The sequence below is a fragment of the Chamaea fasciata genome, unplaced genomic scaffold (genome assembly GCF_029207755.1).
Source record: "Chamaea fasciata isolate MVZ Bird 193981 ecotype frontalis unplaced genomic scaffold, bChaFas1.0.hap1 SCAF_4, whole genome shotgun sequence".
Taxonomy (NCBI): Eukaryota; Metazoa; Chordata; class Aves; order Passeriformes; family Sylviidae; genus Chamaea; species Chamaea fasciata.
The window spans coordinates 22328004-22353466 of NW_027094089.1; the positions used below are offsets into that span (position 1 = coordinate 22328004).

The window sequence follows — 25463 nt, forward strand, 5'->3', positions numbered from 1 at the left end:
ACTTGTCTAAAAGCCAGTGGGATTTATGCTTCTGGAATATAAGGTTTATTTAACTATTCTTACTGACCCATGAATATACCTACTGTACAATTTATTGGAATGTTAGTAGTTCAGTCCTGTGATGTTTGTGATAGAAAATCTTCACTTTGAGCCAGTGGGAAATTTTGTTAGGGTGAGGAGTGCAGGCCTGGCCTCTGCTTTGCCTTTTTTCTTTTCCATTGCAACACAATTAACCTTTTCATTAGAAGAGCTCTGTTCCAAATAAGCAAACTTCTCAATGTGTATTACTGAGCCATTTCAAGCTGTCTCTTGCTTCGGAACAAAACATCTTTGTTCCAGCCATGCATGACATTTGAAGACCTATTTATACAATGTGTCAGCTCCATTTGTTTTCTTCATCCTGATATTTTCCTCTGTAGTTTTAGTTAGCCATCCAGATAGCAATGAGCAAAGTTGCTTCTGGTTTCCTCCTGTGCTTCTCCAGACTGAGGCACTAGCTGCCTTTGTCCTTTCTCCACTATTGTGGGCAGTGGTGAAACAACCCAAAACCAGACACAATTCTGCCTACTTCATCCTCTTTGTACTGAGACCAGCAGAACCAGGCTGCTGTGGGATAGAGAGATGGCAGAAGTACCTGCTGTTATGACAGTTTCTCTCCTGATGTCCTGCCTGTGGGTAGCACATGGCTGCAATCCCTTCTGCTGGAGGAGGTCTCACTGAGGCACAGACTTCCAAGGTGCATCAGTAAAGAAACCCTCCTTGCAAAATACCTGCTTTTTCCTTAGACATTCATAGCTTGTCCTAAGTCTCTCACCAGTCATTCTTGTTTGGCAGCATGATGCTAAGTGATCCAAGAAAATCCAACACAAAATTGCAAAAGAAAAAAAAAAATCAAGATATTGGGTAATAAGGCTTTTAACATCCTGATTTTGAGTAAGTGTAAAGAGTTATGGTGTTTGCCTAATCCTCTCCCTTTAAAAAAAAAAAATCGATCTTGGGACATGTCTTATCTTCTAGAAAGGATTCAGGGCAGTGCTACACCTGCTACCCAAGCAGCAACATAATGTCTAGCCCAGTACTGGCACTTCCTAGTAACAAATGAAAGTCAAAGTCCTTTTCTTGAAATCTTTTACACAACCTGCCAGCTGAAGTTTTCAAACTGCTTTAACACACACAGAGTCCAGGAAACTACTGCAAGCCTCACTTCAACCAGAAAAGTAGCCTGCAGGTGCCAGCCCAGCAGTGGTAAGCCTGGAGCTGCAGTAACAGAGCCTCATCTGCTCTCTCCGATATTGTCACCAGGAAGGTTGGGGAAGAATGGTGAAACACCTCCATGCAAGCAACACTGCTCCTGCCAGCTGCTTCATGGCCCACTCAGAGCCTGATAACATCAAGGAAGGCATATGCATTGACCTTCTGCTTCCCCGTCCCTGTAAGAGCAGACAAAAGGGCTGTAAGAACAGAGATTAAACTTCAGAGCATCTCACAGCTGTGTTTTACATAGACATTCCCTCCAGCTCTTCGGAAAGTGCTCAACCTCCTCTCAATGCAGAACTGCAGATCATTTCCATGCCAAACACTAATGTGTCCAGCTTTTGCATGTGATGGATGGGATTCTGCTGCAAGAAGTGGAGGCAGTGGCATGTGAGGAGGAATGCCTTCAACACTGTTTGCTTCAAAAGTCAGGCTTGTGAGTTTTGCTGGGTGTTCCAGCAGCTGAGGTAGAGCTGTGTGCATGGCCCCTGCCATCACAAACGAAACCAAGACATTCATATGCTGTGCATTAAGAGTGTTTGATCTCCTGCACTCTCACTTGCTGCTCAGATGCTCCCTCTTCCTCTCCGTAGCCAGTACCAAGTGCAATGTTGAAACCTGTAAGTCTGTGTGTGTTTATGGGCTCTGTGATGGGAACTGCAAAGCTTAACACGAAACAGTTGAGAAAATGTTGCTGGCCACAGCCACAAAACCTGTCCTCATCTCTTCCGTTATGGTGGTGGAAAAGAGAATTCCTTAGGTTTTATTTTCCTGTTTAAAGATGAAGGAAAAAGAATTGCCAAAGTAGATGGAATTTAGACAAACTGATGTGACACCTGGATTAGCAAACAAAATGTAATCTCCTCTGAGTGCAGGAACTGTGGCCTTGCATTGCCAAGGAAACCATAAAGACACTGCAGCCCCCATAGACAAGGGACAGCTTCAGTAACCCCAGGCTCAAAGCCTACCCCTGTGAGGACTGCTGTCACTGTTCACCATGCATTTGCAAGTCAATTATTGCAGTGGCTCAGTTATGTTTCACTAAGAAGCTACAGACACCTCTGATCCACATTAAAGATGTTGGTGAGATAGGAGAGGAAGGCTCCACTCCATGAGGGATTTGCTGGCCCTGCAGCATTTTCTCATGTAGATTGGGAAACTAGACAACACTGTAACTTGAAAATGGTATGATGGGAAAGCACAAACAACAAGTACGTAACAATAGAAATGAATTTTATTTTGTAAAAAGTTATAAAATGAATATTGTACAAAAATAAAGTCTGTAGAGAACTTTGGTTGATTAACACAAATGACTGAGACATATAATTGCAGGTGAAGTAAAAAAATCCAGAGAAGCACACTCCTGTCTTCAGTAAGGTCTAAAAACTAAAAAAAAAAAAAAAAAAAACTAAAAAAAAACAAAAACCAAACCTAAAAAAACCCAAAAAAACCAAAAACAAAACAAAACAAAAAAAGAAACAAAAAAAAAAACCAAAAAAACACCCCAAAACCAAAAACCAAAACCCCCCCAAAAATTAAAAAAAATTTAAAAAAATCACAAACTTTACCCTTTTGTATTTTGAACATCGAGATTTGCTTTGGTTGCAGCCTCTTCAAGCTGCACAGAAAATGCTTTGAGGCAAGTTTCATCAGCCGGGGCAAGGGAAAGCACAGCTCTGAGTGCTGTCACCAATCAGCTGCCTGGCACTGCAGCTGACCCTCCACATGGCAGGTGTTCAGTGCCCACATCATGCCAGTGTGGTGTTGTCACCACCCCTGAGCAGCATGGAGGGCACGGTGTCCCCGTGGCAGTGTGAGAACAGACCCCTGAGTGGTTCTCCTGGGCTATCCTCCCTCCGCCCAGAAAAGCAGCGGAAGTCGGGGATGAATTACACACCATACACCTGGTACCTCTTTCTATGCCTGTTCTGGACTTTTTTGACCTCTAGACCCTTCTTCGTTGGTGCCCCAAGGGGCCCAGGGCAAAATGAGTATGGAGAGCCATCACATGCATGAGATAAAAGGCTGGACCATGGTTTTCAATAAGGATTTTTTTCATGTTGCTTTTGTGGGAGTTAATGCTTCACTGGTTGTCAGGTATGTCTAGTGACCTGCACTCCTGCTCCTTTGGGAAAAATGTCTCCAGAATGAGAGCTTGTGTTAGCGGTCACGTACAAACACTTTTGCTGTACAAACTCCTTCCTCCTAAGGAAACTTGGACTGTTCTGCTGCATGGGTATGATCCTGTAATGTTTCAGCAAATTATACAAAACACTCCGGTTATTTAACACAACTGTTTACTTGCAGGCTATATTAAATCCAGGACTAACTAGTAAGAGGGATTTAACCTCTTCTATACGGAAGTACGGAAGGAAAAGCTTAAATAAATATAACTAGAAATTATAAGGCTAAATGTGATTATTTTCCATTTGTCAATAGTTATATGAGGTCAGTTGGCATAAATCGTGAGAAAAAATGTGGCTACATTTAAAATATGACTAAAATTAGTTTTTCTAACAAATTGCTAATGTTGAGCCAAGTCCTGCGACCCTCACTTGTCCAGAGCCATTGCTGCTCCTGCACATGTATAACTTACAGCAATAATTTTTAAAAGGCTTAGTGACAGGAATAAGGGCTGCAGGCTTCAGCACTACCTTTTGTGAACATAATCAAGATTTTGTTTAAAAGAAAAAAAGGTAAAGTAAGTGATTTTTTGCATTCAAGTTAACACTTTCAATCAAAAGCATGGACCGTTGTTCCCAACGTCTTTGTCTCTCTATATCCCCAAGCGCCATCTACTTTGGCGCCTTTGAAAGACACTTTAATAAATAAGGAGACTCATTACTGAACTGTAATAAATAACAATAACTTAATCTCAATAAATATCTTCTGTATACTTATGTCTCTGAAGGGATGCATTGCATCAAGTAGTCTCTCTCTATCACAATGACCAAATAGAAATGTTATGCAAGTGACGTTAGTCCTTTGTAAACCTAAAGAAACACATTTTGTGTAGGCTGGGCTTGTTATTTCTGTTACTGTACTAGGAAGAAGTGCTTAAAAACTCAACTTGTTTTCACAGGTAGCGGAAGAACAAAATCCTGCACTCATTTTGAAGAAACACAAGATGGAAATAACCAAACTTAGCCAGTACCTGTTTTGCTTCATAAGAACTAGAGCCTGGTCATTTTGATATTTGCCAAATATCATCTTACTTACAAGGGTAATCTCATAGCTTAGGAGTTGTCCTAAGCACTTAGGAACTGCCCTCCAGTGAGCAGTAGCACAATGTGTCTTTCAGTAGAGTTGAGGGCACAGGGGATTAGTAAGGTACTCCTAAGCTACTTCTTAGCTAAGCTTCTTGGTATAACTCGTATATCATGGCATAACTACAACACAGCGTGGTATGGCAGGGTTGTGTTTTTAAGCACGTTCCTCATGGATTGAGTCTCACTGATGGTGGACTGAGTCAAACAGGAAAGGTAGCATGCACATCATCCATCCATCATCATCTCCACCTGAGCTTTTATCTAAATCCCCATAGGACGTCAGAAGTCTCCATCCTTCTACTCTGCCGCATGCCTCCTTATCCCCAGGCTCTCATGGCTCCTCATTCTGTGTTCTTGGTCCTTTGTCCTCCACTTGGAGCAGATACTTCCCTGGGAACCTTGGTCCCTCTCTTTGCAGCATAGCAGGAATGGAAAACTGGTGCCGCCTTGGCATGCAGCTGTCAGACGCATCCACACCTTTTCGCGGAATGTTTTTTCAGTATGTGGTAAACCAGGTTATCATCCAAAAAGGACAGGTCATCATCAAAGGCTGTGGGTCTGCAACAGGCTTGCCTCACTTTGTCAGTGACCAGTTTTTTCTTTCTGGTTAAGTTTTTTAAAATTTTGTCATAGGTGGTCTCAGCCGCATCACAAGATCCACTGCAATACCGGAAAATTAGCTCTTCTTTGGTTTCATATCCCAAATCCAAGTCGGTCACATTTAAGTGTATTTCTGTTAAGACACATCCTCGATTTTTGCCCTTTTGATTCCTCCTTCCCTTTTTGTTGGAATTCTCTAGGTTTGTGGCTGCATTTTGACGGTTTCTCTCCCGCCTAGAAAAAATCGGAGTCTGTTTATCCGGTGACCTCCTCAGTCTTTTAATAGTGGCTTGAATAAAGTCCACTACCTCATCAAATTGATCTGGATAATCCTCTGGCATATTAGCTGTTTGGGAAAGAGAGATAAGGCTTTGTCACACATCAGTTATCATGAAGTTTGTCCATTCACAGCTCAAAAATATTATGCACGTGCAAGCTTTTCTGCCCATCACTTCAGAACACATGCCCAGGACCCTCAGAAATCAAGGAGAATTTGGAATGGTTTAGATAATCACAGAAACTCATTTGGGGAAAAATAAATGAGACATATTTGTATTTCTGTGTGTGTCTGCTGATGCTTGGTAGCGTTTCAGCACATCTTTTAATATTGAATGAGCCCTGTGGAAATAGAGGGAAGGAAAACATGTCATGGTATGAATATTAGTTAAGAGGTACATGAAGCCACTGCAAAGAGGTTACACAGACTCTTCCCAGCAAAGCAGCAACAGGAAGAGGTTTCTTTAAAGAAATTTTGTGATTAGAGTTGTTAATTATTTTCTTTTCACACCAGAAGCAGTTAGTATTGCCAAAGCCACCTGTCAATAAGGTTTTTGGGCATGACAGAAGGAGGATTTCCTGGGGTACCAGGCTGAGATATTATTCCTGGATGAATGCCTGGATTTTTACTGCTTCTAGGGGATAATTATTTTCATAGCTTTTGAAAAATTTCTCATGTAAGTGTTTTGTATCACAAGATGGTGTTCACACTGAGTAGAAATAGGTCAGAATAGAAGTATTATGTTAATTTTCTAGGGAAATATTATTAATGTATTCTCCTTTTACAAAAATTTAATTTTTAGTCTATTTAATTTATCACTTGATATATTACTGATGAATTATTCAACTAAATTGTATGATGAAGTCAATGAAAAGTTTCGATACTAGCAGCATGAACCTCTTCAAGAAGGGTGAAATTAAATGCGTTCTGAAATGGTCCCAAATTTTGCCATTTCATCATGACTTGGAAAAAAAATTGCATTTTGCAGTCCTTAATCTTCCCATGGACTAAATCCCTCAAAATTACCTGCTTTAGTGAATATGGAGAACCAACAGAGGGTGAGGCTGTCAGGACCCTGGGTGTGGATGCCCTTACACCACTTTAATAATGACTGTATCTTAAGCATATAAACTATATTGCAATATTAAGATTTTTTTTTGTATTTATTGTGCCAAAAATTAAGACATCTTCCTTTTCAGTAAGTCCTAAGAGAATGCTTCTTTCTGCGTTCTGCTAGAACACAACACGTAACAGGCCAGTGTCACACCAGCCTTGTGCATACGGGAAGTTCATCTCCAATACTCCTACAAATATTGCAGGAACAGCAAACATTGGGAGAGGCAATATCCAGTGCAGTGCAAACCGTCAGGGGTTGGTATCTCCACAAAAGGTTCCACTCAGTGAGGTGCTGAGATAGGAACAGCTCCTTAGGCAAAGGCTCAGCACCACATTTCCCTAATGAGCATGGAAAGACAGGAACACCAATGGGTGACAAGGTAGCATCATCTCAAACAGGGTGGTATGAACCCTGTTAACAGGAGACATGAAGGCATGAGACTGCCCCCTCACTTAGGCAAAAGTGCACCCTCATATCCTTAGCAGAAGCACCAAATACAGAGGAGATGGGGGGCAGCAGAGTCCTAACTCTATCAGTGCAAAGTCCTGCTGAAGCAGAGAGCATCTGTACATAAGCAGGAATTAGGGACTGCTGCCTGAAGTAGCCACATCCTAGAGACATCCCTCTGAGACAAAATAGTGATGGATCAGAGGTATATGTTTTTTGATGGATGAATCCAGAAAAATAGTTTAGACTGGTAAAAGAGTAATGGAGGCTGGAAATCTTGTACCTCCATGTAATGAGGGTGATACAAAGCAAAGGTGCTATAAACTGTAGAGTTTGGAACCAAAAAAGGTGAATTACATTTTGTTTTACAGGTACCTATGCTAAAATTAACAATCTCAGAGACCAGTGTCCATGTTCAGACATTAGGGAGGGATGGCTGCTATGTATACAGCTATGTGGAACTTGAACAAGGCAGGACCCTGCACCCAGCCCTACATTCCTGTGACACCAATGGTAAGTACACCTTTCTTGCACTCCTCTGTCTCTGTAGCAGGTACCGAAATACCCACTGTGAGCCATACCTACTGGAGGAGTTTGCTTGGATGGATGTGTCCACTGGATGCACCAGCAGCTCCTTGGCAGAACAGGCTGGTCTGCCTAGTCTGTACAAGCACTGCCCTACCGAGGGAGAACCAGGTCCAGGCACTAGGAGGGCTATGTTCCTTTAAAGCAACAAGGGTAGACATCTTTCTAGACTCAGTTAAAGGAGGTGACCCACACTAAGGGAGCTCACATAACCCCCATGGCTGAAGTACAGACTTGGCCCTGATGCAGATACTGATGGAAAGTAGCTGGTAGAAGGCACTTGTTGCTTGGGATTGAGTAGTTTCTAGATTTCCTACACAGAAACTAGGTTTCTTAGTCTACAGCCAAGTAAGAGAAGGATGTAGCTCTGAGGAAATGGCTCTAGAAGTGCCCTTCTCCATTCTGAACTTCAACTGTCCTCCTCTCACACTACTGTGACTACTCCAGCCCACACCTCTTTCATTTATTCCTAGCCCAACCTTTGTACCAACAGTATGATGCCATGAGACCTTGGCTATAGAGAGTGAAACACAGTGGTAAGGAAACATACAAGGGCTTAGGAAAATTAATGCAGTGATCAACCATGAGGAAGGGGACAGGAGACAGTTACAGGGAAAGCCAACCTATATGTAGAGATGATTGTTTGCAACCTTCAGCCTTATACTTATCTCAAACCTGGCACACTACCAGTGCAATGAGAGGTGTAAGTGTCCCTCTCCTAAGAAGGGAGAAACAAAACTGTGGTTGAAGAGCTAATCCAATGGGGCACATCACTTTTAAATGGCTTGCAATTGAGGGGCAAAAATACCATCTAACCCTGTGAGAGTGCTACAGGCAGGAGTGCATTTTGGCTAAATAACAATCAGACAGCTACAGGACTCAAGCACTGTTCTGCCAACTAAACCCTGGAGGGTAGTAGGTATGAGGAAGACAGGCCTGTGTGGTGGACTGTGTTCCTGCTAAAAGTGCATGCTGAGGTCTATCCTGGTTCATGTGTGATCCCTACCCCAGCTGCACCAGGGGAGGTAGTGCCACTAAGAGCCTTCTGCACTGTGAGTGGCCTGTGAAATTTCAGGTTGAGGAAACTAAACACCACTAAAGAGCCCATGCAATGCTGGTGATGCAGACATGCACTGTCAACCTTGCTGAAGGTGGAAGCAGTATGGCAAAAAGTAGATCAAATAATCAAGCCAACAGCATCTCCAGTTAGAGAAGTCCTACCTACAGAGGCTGCACCCAGAAAATGGGGTCATTGGCAGCATGACTGATCCTGCTAATCTCACTGAGGCTCTAACACGAACTGTGCAAGGAGTGTTCCAAGTGTCTAATGGAGCTGGGGATCCCTGCTCTGCTCATCCCCTACTGCAACACCAGGATACATTTTGGAGACTCACTGGGAGGAACGCCAGCACTACTAGTAAGATGAATTCCAGTTTCCTACCTCCAGCATGGACATTCTCTTCAGCCCAGGGAATTGGAAAATTGGAAACTAACATATGCAGACATCCAAATCCATCATTAAGACTCCTGCAGTGACTCCCAATATTTGAAGACTACTTCACTGGAGGAGACAAAAGGCCTGTGGGTGATTATAGGAAACTGGTGGAAACAGTGGGCACAGAGCTCCCCTTGAGAAAATGTGGAGGTCTTCTTGATCCTGGTCACTGTCTGCCCACCTAAACTACACATGCTGCTACAGGCTACATGGGTATATCACATCAATACAATGGCACCTACCAAGTTTCTGTAAGCAACACTCAACTCACCTCTGCCTGCCGAACCCCAAACTGGTTATGAGCAATGCAGCAATATTCTTTTGGCAGCTTCCAAAACACTGCCAAGGTACCCCAGGTTTGCTCCTATAAATTAACAGTCTTAGCAACAGCTCCAGTCCCTGCAAACAGCTAATTTTCTGCTGCATAATAAATCAGTCATCAGTGTGACTACAAGCAGTCACCAGGAATGGGTCACAGGGGTTTGGAGGAAAGACTGACAACCAGGAGTGAAGAGAGACTTGTCCTAGCCCTGTGCTGAGGTGCCAGTCATGACTCAGTAGAGTTTTTCAGCTGTCCAACAAGTATGGGTGTGAAGACTTACAGCCTGAAAAAAAAATGCCGTGAAAAACTGCTGAAATGGACCCAGAGCAATCAAGTAGAAACACCAACACTGACACCAGGCATGATGGGTTGAAACAAGGCACTAGAGATAGTGCTGAGGAAGCTACCACCAGACATCATACATGAATAAGCAGTAACCACTGACCAAGGGCTAAACTCCCTAAAAGGCTAGTAGACAGAAGGGAAGGTGGAGAAGACTGACTGCAGGATGTCCCCATCCTGATGGGCACTTGGTAGGTGTGCTCCAGGGATGCTGAGACCGCTCTGCACCACAGACAACACATGATGAGCATTGTTTGGCCTCTGCACTGTTGTAAGTTCTGCTGGGGGCAATGGGGGTACTGAGCTGAGCTATGGCCAGGGTACATCAGTGCACCCCTAGGGGCTGCCTTAGCATGTAGCAATGGTTTGTAAGCTGAATAAAGCTGTTCGATAGAGGGGTACTTTGTTACCCTTCTGTCTGCAAAGTTGTTTAGAAAATGTTTATAGTCTCACAGCATCTTTGCTTCTCTCAGACTGCATGGACTGTGCTGACTTGATTGTGCAGCAGACAGAGTTTGCTGGGGGGATTTCACACCCCTGCAAGGAGCAGATACACATTTTGCATGCGTGTGTACGTATGCATCATTTACACATACACACACACAAATCTGACTAATTATACACACACACACATTTTTTCAAAACAAATTCGTTTACTGACAACACTTGCCTTCTGCTGGAAAAGCTGAGAGAAAACATGACAGATGCCTGTCATGTTGTGCAATGTGCCAGCAGAAAATGCTGGGATACTATGGCATTAAAGCAGCAAAAATCTCTGAGGAGTAGTCCCCAGTCCCAAGCTCCAGGGTGTGAGGGAATTTGAATTTAAAAATTAAAAGCCACCTAGGACAGGACAGGACGGGACAGGATAGGATAGCCCAGAGCACCATGTGCTCAATATAGTTTTGCAAAGGTTGTCTTACATGTGTGATGCACCTCAAAACAGGTGTTTCTCAAAGAAAAGGAACATATGTCCTTCAAAAGTAAAATCCTCCCTTAGGGAACACAGGGTCTCTTTGTGTCTTGTTCAGAGTGTGCGAGAAAGGCTCACAGGTTGAGTGTGATGGGCTGAGCCCAAATACATAAACTGTGGTGCCATGATCTCTCACAAGACTGGTGTGAAGTCATGAGGTTTTGTTTGGGTTTTATGTCACAATGCTCAAAGCAGTTTCCTGACTGTCCAGCTCCCTGAGGAAGTCCCTTGGAGGCAGTCTGTGTGCAGGCACGTGCAAGTGTTTACATGTCACCTCTGCCTAGCATCCCTGCAGCAGGAGCCTGGGACAGGCAGCAGGGCTTGTAGGAACTGCATCCACCATGTGTGTCCTGCTGTGCTCACCTCACTCTCCTGCAGCTCCTTTCCATGCTCCCTCTTTTTTCACTACCATGCCAAGGACCTGATCACCCAGGCAGGAATAGTCAGAGCATTTTCCTATGGTTGCAACATGAGCACAAGTTCGTTTTCCAGGGGCAGAGAATCATGACTGTTGGATATTAATGACAGTCCATGTGCCATTGTGCCTCTGAGGACCTTCTCTATCTCCCTTGTCCAGCTGAACAAGGGCTCTTGGTCTGTATTTGCTCACGTAACCAGAAAAATGAATAAATAAGCAAAGAAAGAAGGAAAGAATGAAATGCCACAAGACTGATATAAATAGGAATCCAGCAGAGTGATCAGGCTGGGGGCAGAGCTGGTGAACATCTTCACCAGAGGGAGTGAGACATTTAAAAACCAAACCAAACAACAACAAAACCCACTGAACACAAGAGTATTTGCATCATCTGCTTGCTGTATGCAAGCTGTTTGCTTGTTTTCTAAACACTTACGGCACAGTCAGATCATAGCTTTGACCCAGCCTCCTAGGTTTGGAACATCCCTCTGTAATGCAAACTGAAATTCTTGCCTCACTGAGGTTCTCTGGTACGTGAAGTTTTGACCCACCTGTCCCCAAGCACAGTCTCTGTCCCCTGGGCATAAGAGCTGGCAGCGTGCATGAGTGAAGGATCCTGCAGCCAAAGAGCCACGGCACTCCCCATTAGCCTCTAGAGAAATGCAGTCCTGAGTTCTGCTTTGGGTGTGCAGGGAAATGTGCCTTCCACGCAGGGAAAGGGGCATCTTCCTCACTGCAACCCCTCAGAACCTGTCTTTGCATTTCTATTTAATTAGATACACCGTGTGACACTAGGACTGGGATCTGATCCCTGTGCTTTCTAGAAGAATAAATAACACAGTGTTCTGATAGACTTCTACATGAAACAGGTCTAAATGGATATCCACACCAAACTAGTTTCATTATGGAAAAAACAGCCACCATTAAGTAAAAATGGACAATTTCTTTCTGTCTGTTCAAACGTGATCACAATTGCATTTTGTAAATAAAAATCTATTAATTTGATTTTGCTATCAACCCATTCATTTTAAAGCCAAATAGTCCCCCATGCACAATGGCAGCAAACCAGCATGGTACAGCAAGAAATCCTCAGCTTGTACCTGATCACAAACTGATGGTTTGGATCTTCAATTTTTGAGACAAAAATCTGGTTTCTTCTTTTGGTGCCTGGTTATGGATTTAAAATACTACCTTCAGTCTCTTCTAACCATGCTGTCTCTTATGGCATACAAGAAAAGCTTAAACCCTGTATATTGCAGAATAATAATTTATATAGGTGGGTTTTCCTTTTTTTTTTTTTTTCCCAACCTCACAGAACTTGACATCTTAAGTTATTTGAAACCATGCTTTATAGAATAGCTTTCCATAGTGATCTCAGGAAAATATAATCACACAACTGCCACATCCTTTGGCACTTTACAAACCCTGAGCTAAAGTGATCTAACAGAAGTCACAAATGATATATTAAACATTATAAAATTAGATTTTACTTTTAGACTGTAGTTTTTATGCCTGCATTTGTGACAGTGTATAGCTATCACATCAAAACATTAGTCCAAACACTTAACTAAATTATTTTGCTTGTGCACAGTCTTTCAATCAGAGAAATTCAAACAACAGTATCAGACCCTGAGGTATGATTTCAAAGTTCTAGGGCTTTAGTCCCACTCATTGTAGTGATAAGCAATATTTAGAACATTTAGATCCAGATTTGCATTAGGATTAAATAGCCCCTTTTCAAAAACAGTTCTGGTACTTTAATCTTGGACCTTCATAGTCAAATGATTACTTCATAATTATTATTCAATATTTTTAAAATATTTAGCTTGTTTTGTAGTACTGTTTTCAGGTGCCCACTGTAGTGGGCATGGCCTATCTGGACACAGAATGTTTCCATCTCACACCACAAGGACATATTTTAGGAGAGATTTGGAGCAATTTGTTTGAGGAAGTGCAACCTTATCCAGGTTGAAAATACTAAGGTGATGATCATTCTGCTTTACAAAGTGAGAAAGTAGCAGCTATGGTGGGGATAAACCATTTATTTTATAGAAAACGAAGTATTTTGTATAAGAAGACATGGAATATTATATAAATGCATCTAAGTGAAGACGGGTGTTAAAAATAGTATGCTGAAACATTTTTGGTATTTAAACAATTAAAATACCACACCTCTGAGGCATGACTCTGCTTTCATGCCTTGCCTGAAAACATATGGGACCAAGAGAGAAATGGGAACCTCTTGGTTGTATCCATTAGGAAATAGAGCATCAAACAAAACAGGGTCAGCTCATCCTTAAATGTTTAATACAGTTCTGTATTACCTCACTCCCAGCCCATGCTGTGGTTCCCCTCAGACTCAGACAGCCCTTAGAAATGGAGCCTCCCCCTGGTGTCACTTGTCTCTCATCAAGGCAAGTGCTAAATAACCGGATGGGTGATGCTAGGGCCACTCGTACCAGTCAGGCACAAAGAGGCAACACTGGTAAAAGGCACAGGGTTGACCATACTGGTGTTCTTGCCCCTGATGGAGCAGTCAGGTTATGTGTTTGTAGCTCACTAGCTAACCCTGCAGTTTCCCATGTGTTGGTCATAATGACAAATCCACAGAGTCCTTTGTATTTTCACTCTGTCATGCCTGGCAGTGCCTCCCCTTCTGTACTTTGCTTGCATTCTTGCAGGTAGAAATACTGGTTCCCAACAGAGGAAGAAAGGGGAGAGACAACAGGACTACCACAGTTATTGCCAGTGTGGGAAATCCCTGAGAGCAGGGGGAAAGAGCAAGGTCAGAAGAACTGTGTGAAGTAGAGGAAGTCATGAACTGACCTGTTCATGAGAGTTTCCTGTTCTTCACCTAGTCCAGGCAAGTTGCTCAAGGGACCCTGCCCCATGGTGGGCTGCCCTCCCCTGCCCACCCCCACCTCTGGCCTCTCTGGAGTGGGCAGAGGAATGTCTAACCCAGCACCCAAGGAGCAGAGGAGCAATAGGAGGATACAATCTTGCCTCTGGCAAAGAGCTTTGAATCACCAGCTCCAAGCACCACAGAGCAGTCGGCTTTTCAGCAGTTGCACCTGAGATTTTGTGGCACCTCCTGCAGTAGCTGCCAGGAGCCCATCTGCACCAGGACGTTATCCTATGGGGTGGTGGGCACATGAGCACCCTCAGAGCATCCCTGCATTAGAAGTCACAGCATGAAGAGTGTAAAAGAGAAAGATAGAAAAAGTGCCAGTACCTGCCTGAAGCCACTGATTGAGCAGCAGCCAAACCTGGGCAAGACACATACCTGTTGACTCCTCCCTAAGACCTGGTACCCTTCCACATCCATACCATGCTGAGTAAATACTCAGCTTCCCAGTAAAACCTAGGTTTACACCTAATATTTGGTTAAGCTAGCACCTCAGATCCTGCAAGAGCCTTGGATGAGTATATATGAGCAAGACCTGAAACCTGCAACTGTAAGCAAACAGGTTTTAATGCAGGAAACACTTCATTAATGGATACTTCATTAATCCATCCCAATAATGGATGGTCTTTTCTTCACCATCCCTGGTGCAGAGGTGATCCAGTCCAGCTCTCTTATGACATCAGTAAAACCCCACAAAGGTAACTCAGCCCCTCTTTAGTAACTGTTCACTGAAGGGAAAGAACACACCTAAATCAATAACATCAGCTATTCCTGGGCTGCCTGTGCTCTAATGCTGCACCTCCCAATGTGTTTTAGAAGCATCCCCAAGGAACAAAGACGTGCAGCAAAGCAGGAAGACCAGACTCTAAAGGAACCCTAACTCAGTCTCTTCCCTGTGGCCACAGTCCAGGCAAAATCTTGGCTGATGTTTCTGTTGTGGCAATCTCTGCTGCTATCAGATTTGATCTGATCTATAAATAACACATGATCTTTCATTGTTACCTTTCAGTTGCCTTCATTTCAATGTGTTTACAAAAGGAACAACAGGGAAGGTTTTAACATTGCTTGTTGAAAATTCTTGTTGTTATGATAATCAGTCCCTGGCTCTAGGGCAGTTGCATGTACTCCACCACAGAAGGGATCGTGCTGGGATGTGTGGACAGGCACTTGCCAGATAGAGCTGGTATGTGCTCAGAAGAGCAAGGTCCTTCCTAACTGCTACACTGGATGCTACCTCCCTTCAGAAATTTCCTAAGTAATGGCTGATTTTGCCAAAGAAATCACATATGCTTTGGATGGAAGCAGAGATAGTCCAGATATTTGTACACAGCTTGTTATTTAAAGGGGATATGACCAGTTTGCCTCTAAAAGCATGGCCACCAGGGAAGTGTTGGCATACTGCTCTAACACTGCCCAGCCACCACATAGGAAAATAAATACATAAATTTCAGTGTTTGCTTATTTTGAAGCATATTCCTGTCCAATAATCTTTAAAGTATTTGCACAAGTCCCAAAGACTTCAAAGAAATGTACCTGCAGGTTTCAGTTTAAGTGATGTATAATACATAGAGCATAAACTTCTGCTAGGTCATATGAGTCACTTTATTCCTTAAAAAAAAATGCTGCTACATGAAATACCTCACAAAACCAATTTTAAGTCCTTGATCTTAAAACATATTCTAACATATATTTTGTGTCTTAATATTTTATTTGCAGGTGTCTCAAGTATTTTTGTTCCTATTTTATTTCTTCTCTTTGTAATCATGATTGAAATTCCTAGAACAACTGATTTTTTTTTCTGTGGTTCTCTTTACCAACAGATATTACTTGATCAGAAACTGAGCCGGTTTTCTGAAAAATGACCACTCTGCAGTGCTAACCACTCTACCAGCACTAATGTGTCAGTGGCCTATTTAGATGTCTGACGATCCTGAACATGGTTATACTGCAGTATTTTGTATTCCTTCTTTATTTCTACTTATTGACTTACTACGTCAAAAATATGGGAACCCACAACAAATGTAGTTACATAGGGTTTGGCCTATTTTGGTACTACAAATTTTATGCTGCAATCTCTAGATAGTTTGGGGGGTAGAATGAAAGAGGGGTATTTGCACTAGACGCTCACTTCTGAACACCTGCAATTGTGGCAGGACGGGACCTGATGACCCAAATGGCATCTCCAAGCCTTTGTCATTTCAGTTATTTTAAAACCGCTTTTTGCAGTACTAACCAGGAACAGTATAATTTACAAAGACACTACAACCTATCAATCTGAGGATCTTGTGCGAGTGGACAAAGAGTGCCTCTCCCACTAAATTCAGTAACAGTCTGATGAATATTTAACATCTAATACTTAACTGAATTCTTCAGCTTTTCAAGAAATGTTTAGAAGCTTTTCATCTGCAAACCCTGAACATGGGGATTTCTAAAATACACTGAAGAGGCTTATGAAAGACAATGAAGAAAAGTATGTCTACTTATGTTATCTGTCAATAAGCACCTGCAAAACATCCAAAGGCATCCACAGTTTCACTGGCAATTTTTTGAGGTCCCTAAATTGAAAAGCAGCAAAGAACTAAAACTTTCAGCAAAGGATAACACAAAATGAAAATAGAACTTTTTTATTGTGCAATTCAGAACTTTTTCCCTTAAATCACAGAGTGGTCTTCATTGGATTATATTCAGTATTTATACCTGAGACTGACGAAGAATTTGCTTCTAGGGCTGCATGCCTCTGGATTTAAGCACATCTGCCTGGTTTCTTTCCCTTCCTACAATTTTGCCCATGAATGGACCAATCTGAATGCCCGGGATTTCTGAATGCCTAGGTAACCTGGGTGTCCCTGTGCAAATAAATTTTAGTACATACATGTGCGGGCTCGGGCAGCCAGGCACACTTGGCCTGACACCGGCAGGATGCACCCGTCTCTGCTGGATGCTCTGGCTGTGCTGGATGCACCCACTGGCTGTGCTAGATGCTCTGGCTGTGCTGGGCACACACAGATCAGATGACACAGGGTGGCACCTGCTCAGTGTGGCTGATACCTCCCAGATGCACTGAGTTTACTGCACAGGGCAGGTTAACTCTGCAGCTCCTGGGTGTCTTAGGCCAAAGCACGTATGCCACACCGTAGGCATGCTGAGCAGGAAAGCCTGGGCACAAACAGGAGAGTTGTAGTTTGTGACATTGAATGGGCCTAATAAATATTGTAGGGCAGGAAATACATTCAGCCGGAAGCATAATTAAATACTGTTTTAAGTATTTAAGTAAAGAGCCCTACAATACCACCATTTTTCCTAGATACTTTTCTTATTAGTTGATAATGTTGCAGCTAAAAGCAGTAACTTAACATTACATACACCTTAGCAGGGGTAAGAAAAATTTTTAACAGAGGTATAACACACATGTGATGGTGTGTCACTGCATATACCAAATGAGTTCCAACAGTGAATGACCTTTCAGTAGTTGTAGAGTAATTCAGACACCATGAGGCAAAAACCTATCTTTTCCTCTTATTAGGAGGGAAAATCCCATGGAGAGATGTTTCATTTAATTCTACCTGCTTACCACTAGTTCTTAGCAAAGGTTCTCACTTGATCGAAGAATAAATATATTATCATGGATTTTAGCACACTCCAGTCCTCACGTACATGTTGATTATGTGCATCCAACAGCAAGCAGTTACAAGATGTATTCACTGGCGACTGTGTATAATGCAAACAAGTGTTTGGCTCCCTCTGCACTGTCATGCTTCTGAGGCTGCTGACTTAGTATTTAGTTTATAATACTGTGGTTTATATTTGTTCTACTTGCATTTGGTATTTAAGCTAATAGTGTTCTTCCCCCAGAGGATTGTAGCATAAGGGAAACAACGAAACGGTTACAAACTCTACATCTTTTTTGAGTGCGAAATAAGCTATCCCATGAATATTGATGCCAAAACACCTACAAATACTGGATTCCTCTCCAATGCACTGCATTTCTGGAGGACACGCCAGCCTCCAGTCCAATTAAAAATGCAGAAGACTGCAATTGCTAGCACCCTCTGCCATCTCTGATTACTGCCCTGAACAGCAAAGGTCAGCACATTACACCTGATCAGCCCAGGAGGTTAAAACCCTGCCTGGAACCTGGAATGAAGGAAGGTTTCAAGCCAACCTGAAAGGGATGGGGTAGCATCAGGTGACTTCAGAGTACGTTGCAGAGAAAGCAATCCCATCAAATGAGAATACAAAAAGGTGTCAAGGGCCTTGGAAACAGCTCTGTTCTCTAGCAAGCTCTTTGGCCTGCCCTTAGGAGTGGACTTGATCTCACAATCCTACTAAGCCCTGATGCAAGCGGTGTGTGGGAGACTCAACTTCTCTGAAGTAAGTGCAGTGGACCTTGGAGCAAAATGTACACTCAGAGTGCAAAGGGATTGCTTGAGAGGACAGCAGTGCACCTCTCTGAATGCACACAGCACCTAGTCCAGGACCTAGACACTATGCATATGAGGGAACACAGGAAATGATGGTGCCCCCACCACTTTGTGAGCTGCCTCCTGCAAAAGCCCTCAGCAAAGCAGCTGACCAACAGCATCCACAGAGATGTAAATACATGGCAGGTTCACCAGCAGACAGCCAGAGAGCTGAAAGCATGCCTCTGTGCTTGTGGCACATCGTGTTCTGATGGTGAAAGAAACCTTCAAATGGAAAGGGAAATCTACATGGTGTAGACATTGATTCCTCTTGCATACTTGGTTCCATGTCTTTCCTGCGCTGAAGGGTGCATGGCACCAAACTGTAAGTGGAGAGAACAAATATGTCAAAGACACTGATGGGGGTGACTTGTGCAAAGAGCTGCTGCAGCAGGAAGGCAGTGATGTGCCTGGGTAGGATCAGCCTCAAAGCCTATTTGCAGACTGTTCCCCAGACACCACACACTTACAACTCAATTACAAACAGCATAAAAGTTCACCAGAGTACTTCTGCTCTCTTACAATCACCTTCCTGCAGGTCTCCTCTTACTCATCTGACTTGGCAACATAGAGATGAATTTCTAACTTTCAGACTCAGTTGTTGTATTAACTGCTGTCATACAAAGACCACAGGAACACCTTGGGTTTTCCTCAATTTCTGATATGAAGAGCAGCACTGCTTCCTTTGCCCTTGCAGCCAGGACCATTTGTTTGTGATACACAGTTAAAAAATTGAGCCCAAACTATCAAACTGCCTTTCTCAAATTACTATCCTGGGCAATAACCTTTCATGGAGCTCTGCGCAGCTAAGCCCATGTCTATACCCTGGAAACAGAGATAATACTGTTAATAAGTAGCTCAGGTAAAACACAGGTTGTCTTTCTTCCTGCATCTTGTTTATCGAATCCACAGGAAAGGAAAAAAGAAGACACAATGATGAGAAGTTTTGGATACTAGGAACTAAGCGAATCACTACTGCTGCCTAGCCCCTTGAGCTGCTGTAGAGGAGTCAGCCTTACCAGGGATCATATTCCCAGAAGGCAGTTTCAAGATAAAAGCAGGCATAGTATAAATACTATCACTCTGGAAAGATGGAGCATTAATGCTCTCCCACCCTGAGAGCTACAAATGGACTAATGACGCTTTCCCCCTACTACTTTTCTTGCCACCAGCACCTCAGCAAGCCTGTACAGAGGGGAACAGCACAGAGGCCTGAAAAGCTGATCACTGCCTTTTGTAGGACAGCACTTATCCACAGGGCTTGCCATGGAGAAGACCACTACGTGTGATAGCCCCATGATCCTGGCAGGCTGGAGCCCCGTGAGGAAACACTTTTAGCCAACCTCCCTGTGTGGAGGGGCTGAAAGGATGTCAGGGTTGCCAGTCTGTGAGCAGCAGGAGCCTAGGCTGGGACATGCGGAGGCGGGAGCCAAGGCAAGATTCCAGCAGGGGGGAAACACTAGCAAGAGAAGGAAAGAGAGAAGACTAAATGGGGAAGGACATAAGTGTATGTGTATGGAAGAGATGGGTGTTTGGGAGGGGTCAAAGTGAAGTCACAGAAAATGCTTGGTGCCTCCACACTGTGTTAGCCTGGCTGCTCCCAGAGAAACCAGAGCACGGCTGCCTGTGACTGGAGCTGTGGCAGGCATAGGGAAAGGACATGCCTCCAGAAAAGGAGATAGAAATGAATCCCAATTACTGGATACTGTCTGCATCCCGTAATGAGCTAAACAGAGAGGGGGATGAGCAAGGGCAAAAGAAACAACCTCCAAACTGTGTCTGTGCATTTGCTAAGTGAACGTCTCCACTATTCATGTGAGTATTCTACCACTTCTAACTGAGTCATATTACCTCTTTCTTTAAAAAGCCACCAGAGTTAACATAACATTCACATACCATTGTGAAAATCCTGTACCTGCTATTGTAGGTACAGGACCTATTATTTGCAAGGCATTATTATCTGTCATTTGGATTGTAAACTGTCTTTCTGTAAGCTAGTTCACGTGGATTGCCCTGCATCAAGCTCCTAACCCTGCCATGGCTACTCTTCTGTAAATTTCCATGCAGACACACTAATTTCGAGATCAATATCCAAGGAGATTTAATGAAGCTCAGCAGTACTCCAGGATGTGTACAGCGCCTCCCACCACGGAGCGAAACCTCCATCAGGATTGCGCCCACTACAGGCAGAGAATAATTGCCTTGGCAGGTCAGAGCAGGGAGAGGAGGCTGAGGCAGTGGGGAAGGAGTTTCAGTGCCTGTGCTGTGACGGGTGAGAACCAGATCCTCCTCTCGGCTCCTCTGCCTACAACAAACTTTCCCACCTCCCCATGTTTTTCAACCAGAGGGATCCTAAGACTGCCAGGAAGGCAAGGGCTGCAGTGGGCAGGTGCAATTGTCTACCCCAAGCTTTGGAGAATGACAAGATTTGGAGCTGCTCAAGCAAGACCAAAGCAAATGACACCGCCTGTGGAGAAACAGGGGCACAAAGTAGGGGGATCTTTTTCTCATCCTGACACCTGAGCAAAGGGAAGCAGGTTTAGCAAGACAGACAGCAGTTGCTACAAAGGGGAATGTTTCTTACAGTCACTGTGCACAGCATAGGGAGGCAGCAGGCTGATGGGGGAGAGATCATCTTCAGGTCCCTCTACCACTGAAGGGGACCCCCTGGGAGGCGTCTTACCGGTGGGCAGGGGCAAGGTGGAGACCGTGTTGAGCAGCACCATGCAGACAGCCACAACATCCCATAACTTCATCTTAGATCTCCTTCCAACACGGGCCCCTGGCAGAAAGGAGAGGCAGAGTCAGCTCCCAGCTGCTGTGTTCCCCCAGTCCAGCCCCAGCCCTGCTAGCCCTGAGACAAAGCTAAGCAGTCTTGCACCCCAGATCACACTGGTTCACCCAGGCCAGGCCTGAGGACAGCGGATGTTGCTGTCCCCTGCTGCTCCCCGTGCAGCCAGAGCAAGTGAGGTGGGCTCTCCCCAGCGAGTGAGTGGTGTGGGAGAGGGAGGCACAAGCATGGGCTCCAGCTCCTCTGTGCCTGAGAAAGTGCATGGGGGAAGGCAAGCATGCAGGTCCCAGAAGTCTGTTTCCAGGGACATGAGAGTGTGACCACATCCCTGTGCTTGCTGGCAGGCAGGTCACCTTGTGCTTGTCAAGCACCTGGGCAGCACCAGGGCACTTGTTCCACAGGCTGGACCGGGGAGGACTGGGCTGATCTGGGATGCTGGTCTGTGCAGACTTGATGTGCTACAAGCAAACCTTCCTATCCCTTCCCTCATCTCTTTCCCTCTTTCCTCTTTCTTCTTCCCTCCACCCTTTCCCTTCCCCTATCCAGTCCTCTCTTTCCTCTTAAATTTTTCTCTCCTTTTCTTTTTCCTTTCACCTTCACTTGTCACCTTTTTTCCTTATATTCTTCCCCATTCTTTCCCCTTTCCCTATTGTCTTCCTCTTTTCTTCCTGTTCCCCTTCCCCCTTACTTTAAGATTTCTTTTCCCCTTCCCTTTTCTGCTTCCACTTTCATTTTTCCTCTCCTCTTTGTTTCCATCTCCCTCTAATTTTCCTCTTCTTTTCCCTTCCCTTTCCGTCTCATTTCTCATTCCTTGTACTTTTCTCCTCCCCATGTCTTTCATTCTCTCTTTTTTTTCACCGATCCTCTTTCTTTTCCCTTCCCTTGTCCCTTTTTCTTTTCTTCTCGTTTCCCGGCCGCCCTGCCCGAAGTCTGCCACGGCACGTACCCGCTGCCCTCTGCACGCCGCCTCGGGGTAACAGCTGCCCCCAGACCGGTTCGGCTTGGCCCAGGCGGCGGCACAGGGCAGTGTCCGGCCCAGGAGAAGCAGCCCCGCCTCGGGGGAACCGCGGAGGTCCCGGTCCAGCGGCGGGGCTTAGGGCGCGGCTGCCGCTCGGTGCGCGCTTTCTCGGCCGGCCGCTGCCTTCGCACCTCGTCGTGTTCGGGGAGCTGCGGGGTGCCCCCGGAGACAGTGCCCGCCCGCCCCGCCCTCCCCACCCCGCGCCCATCCTCGCCCTCACCTCTGAGCTGGTCTCGTCGGACCCGAGATGGACATTAACGCCGTGGAGTCGACCGGCCGGCCGGCCGATTCATGTGGGCAGGTCGGGGTCCGATTGCCGGCACCCTCTTTGCTCGAAGGAGGGGGGAAGGGAGACACGTATGGAGGAAGGGGTTTAAGGTCGCAGGTCTGGATGGAGGCAGCGGGGAGCCGGCAGCACAGTCCCCGGCGGCCTCCCCCGCCGCCGCCGCAGGTGCTGTGCCCGCGGCAGGAGCGGCGCCGCGGGGGTCTCTGCCCGCCCCGGCCTCGGAGCCGCGCTCAGCAGCGCCGGGAGCGGCCCGAGCCGCGGCGAGCGCCGCCTGGCAGCCGGAGCTGGCGCTGGGTGCTGCGATTGGGACCCTGCCTGGAAATCTGAGAAAGACACTCCATCAACAACTGCGGGGAGTCAGATGAAGACATCAGCGCTCCTGTAACGCCAGCTGGTCCAGCACTGCCGGGAGCCGCGCACCGCTCGGACACGCACACCACGGCGGGAGAAAAGGGAAAAAAAAAAAAAAAAAAAAAAAAAAAAAAGGGGGGAAAAAAAAAAAAAAAAAAGAGGAATACCAAGAAAAAACCCCACCCCAGCGGAGGAAGGAAGGGAAAAACGATTAAAAAAATAAAAATCAAACCACCCCCCCGTCCTCAGCCTGCTGTGAGAATCAGAGGCCGGCACTGGGATTTGTAGAGCCGGTAGCAGCAGCAGCGAGGCTTCCTCCTCCAGAGCGGGGTCCCGTCGCGGCGAAAGCTTAGATCCAAGCGGGAGCGCGGCGGGAAGCTGGGCCGGTGTCGGGAGCGCCCGCTCCGGCTGGGCCTGGGCGCGTTGGGCTGCCCGTGCGCCGGCGGGCTGGGTGGGGGCGCGGAGCTGGGCGAGGCGCGGGGGGCGCCGCACCCGCGGACGGAGCGAGCGCAGAGCCGGACGTGCGGACGCGGGGGCTTTGCCAGGGCGACTCGGCGCCGCAGATGGATTTATAGGGCCCTTTGGCAGTGACGCGCCCTCCGCTGATTCGCTTTCAGACCCAAACACACGCTGGCCCCCCGCACCGGACCCCGCGGAGCCTCCAAATATCTGCCGGCTGAAGTCACCGGCCCGACATACCGTGGGCTGCGCGGCCGCCGGCGCAGCCCCGCGGCACCCGCTGGCCCCGCGGCGGCGGCGGGGCCGGGCCGGGGTAACCCAACACCGCGTCCCTCCCCAGGGCCGCTCGGCCCGCTCCCGCGGACGGACGGACTGACGGACCGACCGACGGCCGGCGGCAGCGGGCAGGCCAGCCCCTCCTCGCCCCTCGCCGGCCGCAGGTGCCGCCGCCGCCGCGAGTCCCCCTCGGAAGCCGCAGTGCGGGGCGCGGAGCCTCCGCGCAGCCCGGCCCCTGCGCGGGGGGTGGCGGTTTGACTCGCCGAAGGCTGCGGCAAAGTCGCTGTAAACAGTGTCGACTTTCAGCCCTGTGCCGTGTATTTATGACTCACGCAGTTGTCCGGAGGTATGAGATCCTCATGTCTCCGGTGCTGCGGAATTAGCGCGGCGCAGCCCGGGCGGGCGGCGGGGCAGCGCAGGGTTTGTGCGGGCGGCTTGGAGACTGCTCCCTCCGCCTCGCGCGGCTTATCTTTTTAAAATAGTCTTTGCTTCTGGACATTTTATTTTTGTGGGGGGGAAGGCGCTCGGGTATGGGATGTAGCAGCGAAACCCCCAGGAGACCAGGTCGGTCCCGAGCCCCCGCGCCGGCACAGCACCGAGCACCGGAGGTGCGGGACGGAGGGACGCGCGCTGGGCACCTGGCTGCGCGTTTGTTTCGTACGCCCTCCGCCTGAGGTGCGCCGATGTGCGTGGTTAGGGTTGTGCATTCATCCGTGTGCGCACCTCTCGTATCTCTCCCGGGGAGGGGGAGCAGCCCGCGGACAGTCCCTCCGGTGACCGCTGCTCGTCCCGGACCCCGTGGGCACGACTACCTGATGCAGCGACGGCGGCCAAAGCTGCACCACCGGGCGGGGGTGATCCGGCAGGGCGGAGAAAGGGGGAAAAGGGCCGGCGACCCCCGTCCGGACGCTGCCACCATCAGCGGCACCGTGGGCTGCCTATTCCCGGCTCTGCCCAGTCGCCTGCGCCGCCTTGTCTGCTGTATGCAACTTTCCTTCTCCTTCTTCCCGTTCCCCCGTTTAAATCCCAGGCACTGCAGGGAGAGGATGCAGGAGGCAAGTGGGACCAGCTCCTGCTGCTTGTTCTAGGCTTTGTGCATAGCCCATCCTGCACCACTTGCACCCTCCCTGCACCGTTTGGTTAGGAAGCAGGGTGAGGACTGTGCATGCGGACTCCAGAGCCAAGTGAGTGCACGCCAACAACACTTGTTTGTCTCCATCGGTCTGAAATGTACATAACCCTTTAAGCTCTTAGTTGTGAACGAGATCTCAGGCCAGGGGCTGTAGCACAGTAGAGGGGGTCACAGTCAACTCACTAGATAGAATGGGAATGAGAGTCAATCCCTGTGGTCTCCTGGGGACTAGTGAAGGTTTTTCAGATGTTTATTGTAAATTTGGAGAGGTATGCTGAATGTTGTCTGGATGGGCTGCCAGGACAAATATTTCTGCAGAAGGAATCTTCTAAATTTCCATCAGATGACAAGATGGAGAGACAAACATGAAATTTCTTGTGAAGCCCTTTGGGCAGCATGGCTTTTCCATGGAGGGGAAATTTCACAACTGTCTTCCACTATATGAGGCATTTGTGATGAAGTGGTCATCCCTTCTTGGGACCATGTCCCCATCTCTGCAGGAGCAACAGATTTGTGACTCAGAAATAATGTCTGAAAGAATTACTTGATTGGATTTTTTTTTTAACTTCAGGGTATTTTTTTTCCTAACTGTGACATTTGAAGAAAGAGTAATTTGCATGAAAGAGATCCCTTCTAAGTACAGGAGAGTAAAATATTCCCCAAAGTTATCTACCATATAAATGTTAAAC

The 25463-nt window shown here is 46.4% G+C and overlaps 1 protein-coding gene across 2 annotated transcripts; it reads right to left on the bottom strand.

Moving 5' to 3' along the window:
- Nucleotides 1-2540: 2540 nt before the first annotated feature.
- Nucleotides 2541-22742, bottom strand: GDNF (glial cell derived neurotrophic factor). 2 transcript variants are annotated; one of them, XM_066181073.1, is made up of 3 exons: nt 22491-22742; nt 21145-21243; nt 2541-5469 (listed from the first exon to the last, which is right to left on the bottom strand). In XM_066181073.1, the coding sequence occupies exons 2-3, from the start codon at nt 21215-21217 to the stop codon at nt 4985-4987; spliced, it is 558 nt and encodes a 185-aa protein (XP_066037170.1). In that variant the 5' UTR covers nt 21218-21243; nt 22491-22742; the 3' UTR covers nt 2541-4984. The 2 variants fall into 2 exon arrangements, with proteins under 2 accessions (XP_066037170.1, XP_066037169.1); XM_066181072.1 differs by having other exon boundaries at nt 21046-21243.
- Between the last annotated feature and the right edge of the window lie 2721 nt (nt 22743-25463).

Coding starts and splice junctions, on each gene's coding strand:
- GDNF (XM_066181072.1), bottom strand. CDS start 21,217: ATGAAGTTATGGGATGTTGTGGCTGTCTGCATGGTGCTGCTCAACACG. Junction 5,470..21,045: donor CTATGCTGTGCACAGTGACT/GTAAGAAACATT, acceptor TTTCCCAAACAG/CTAATATGCCAGAGGATTAT.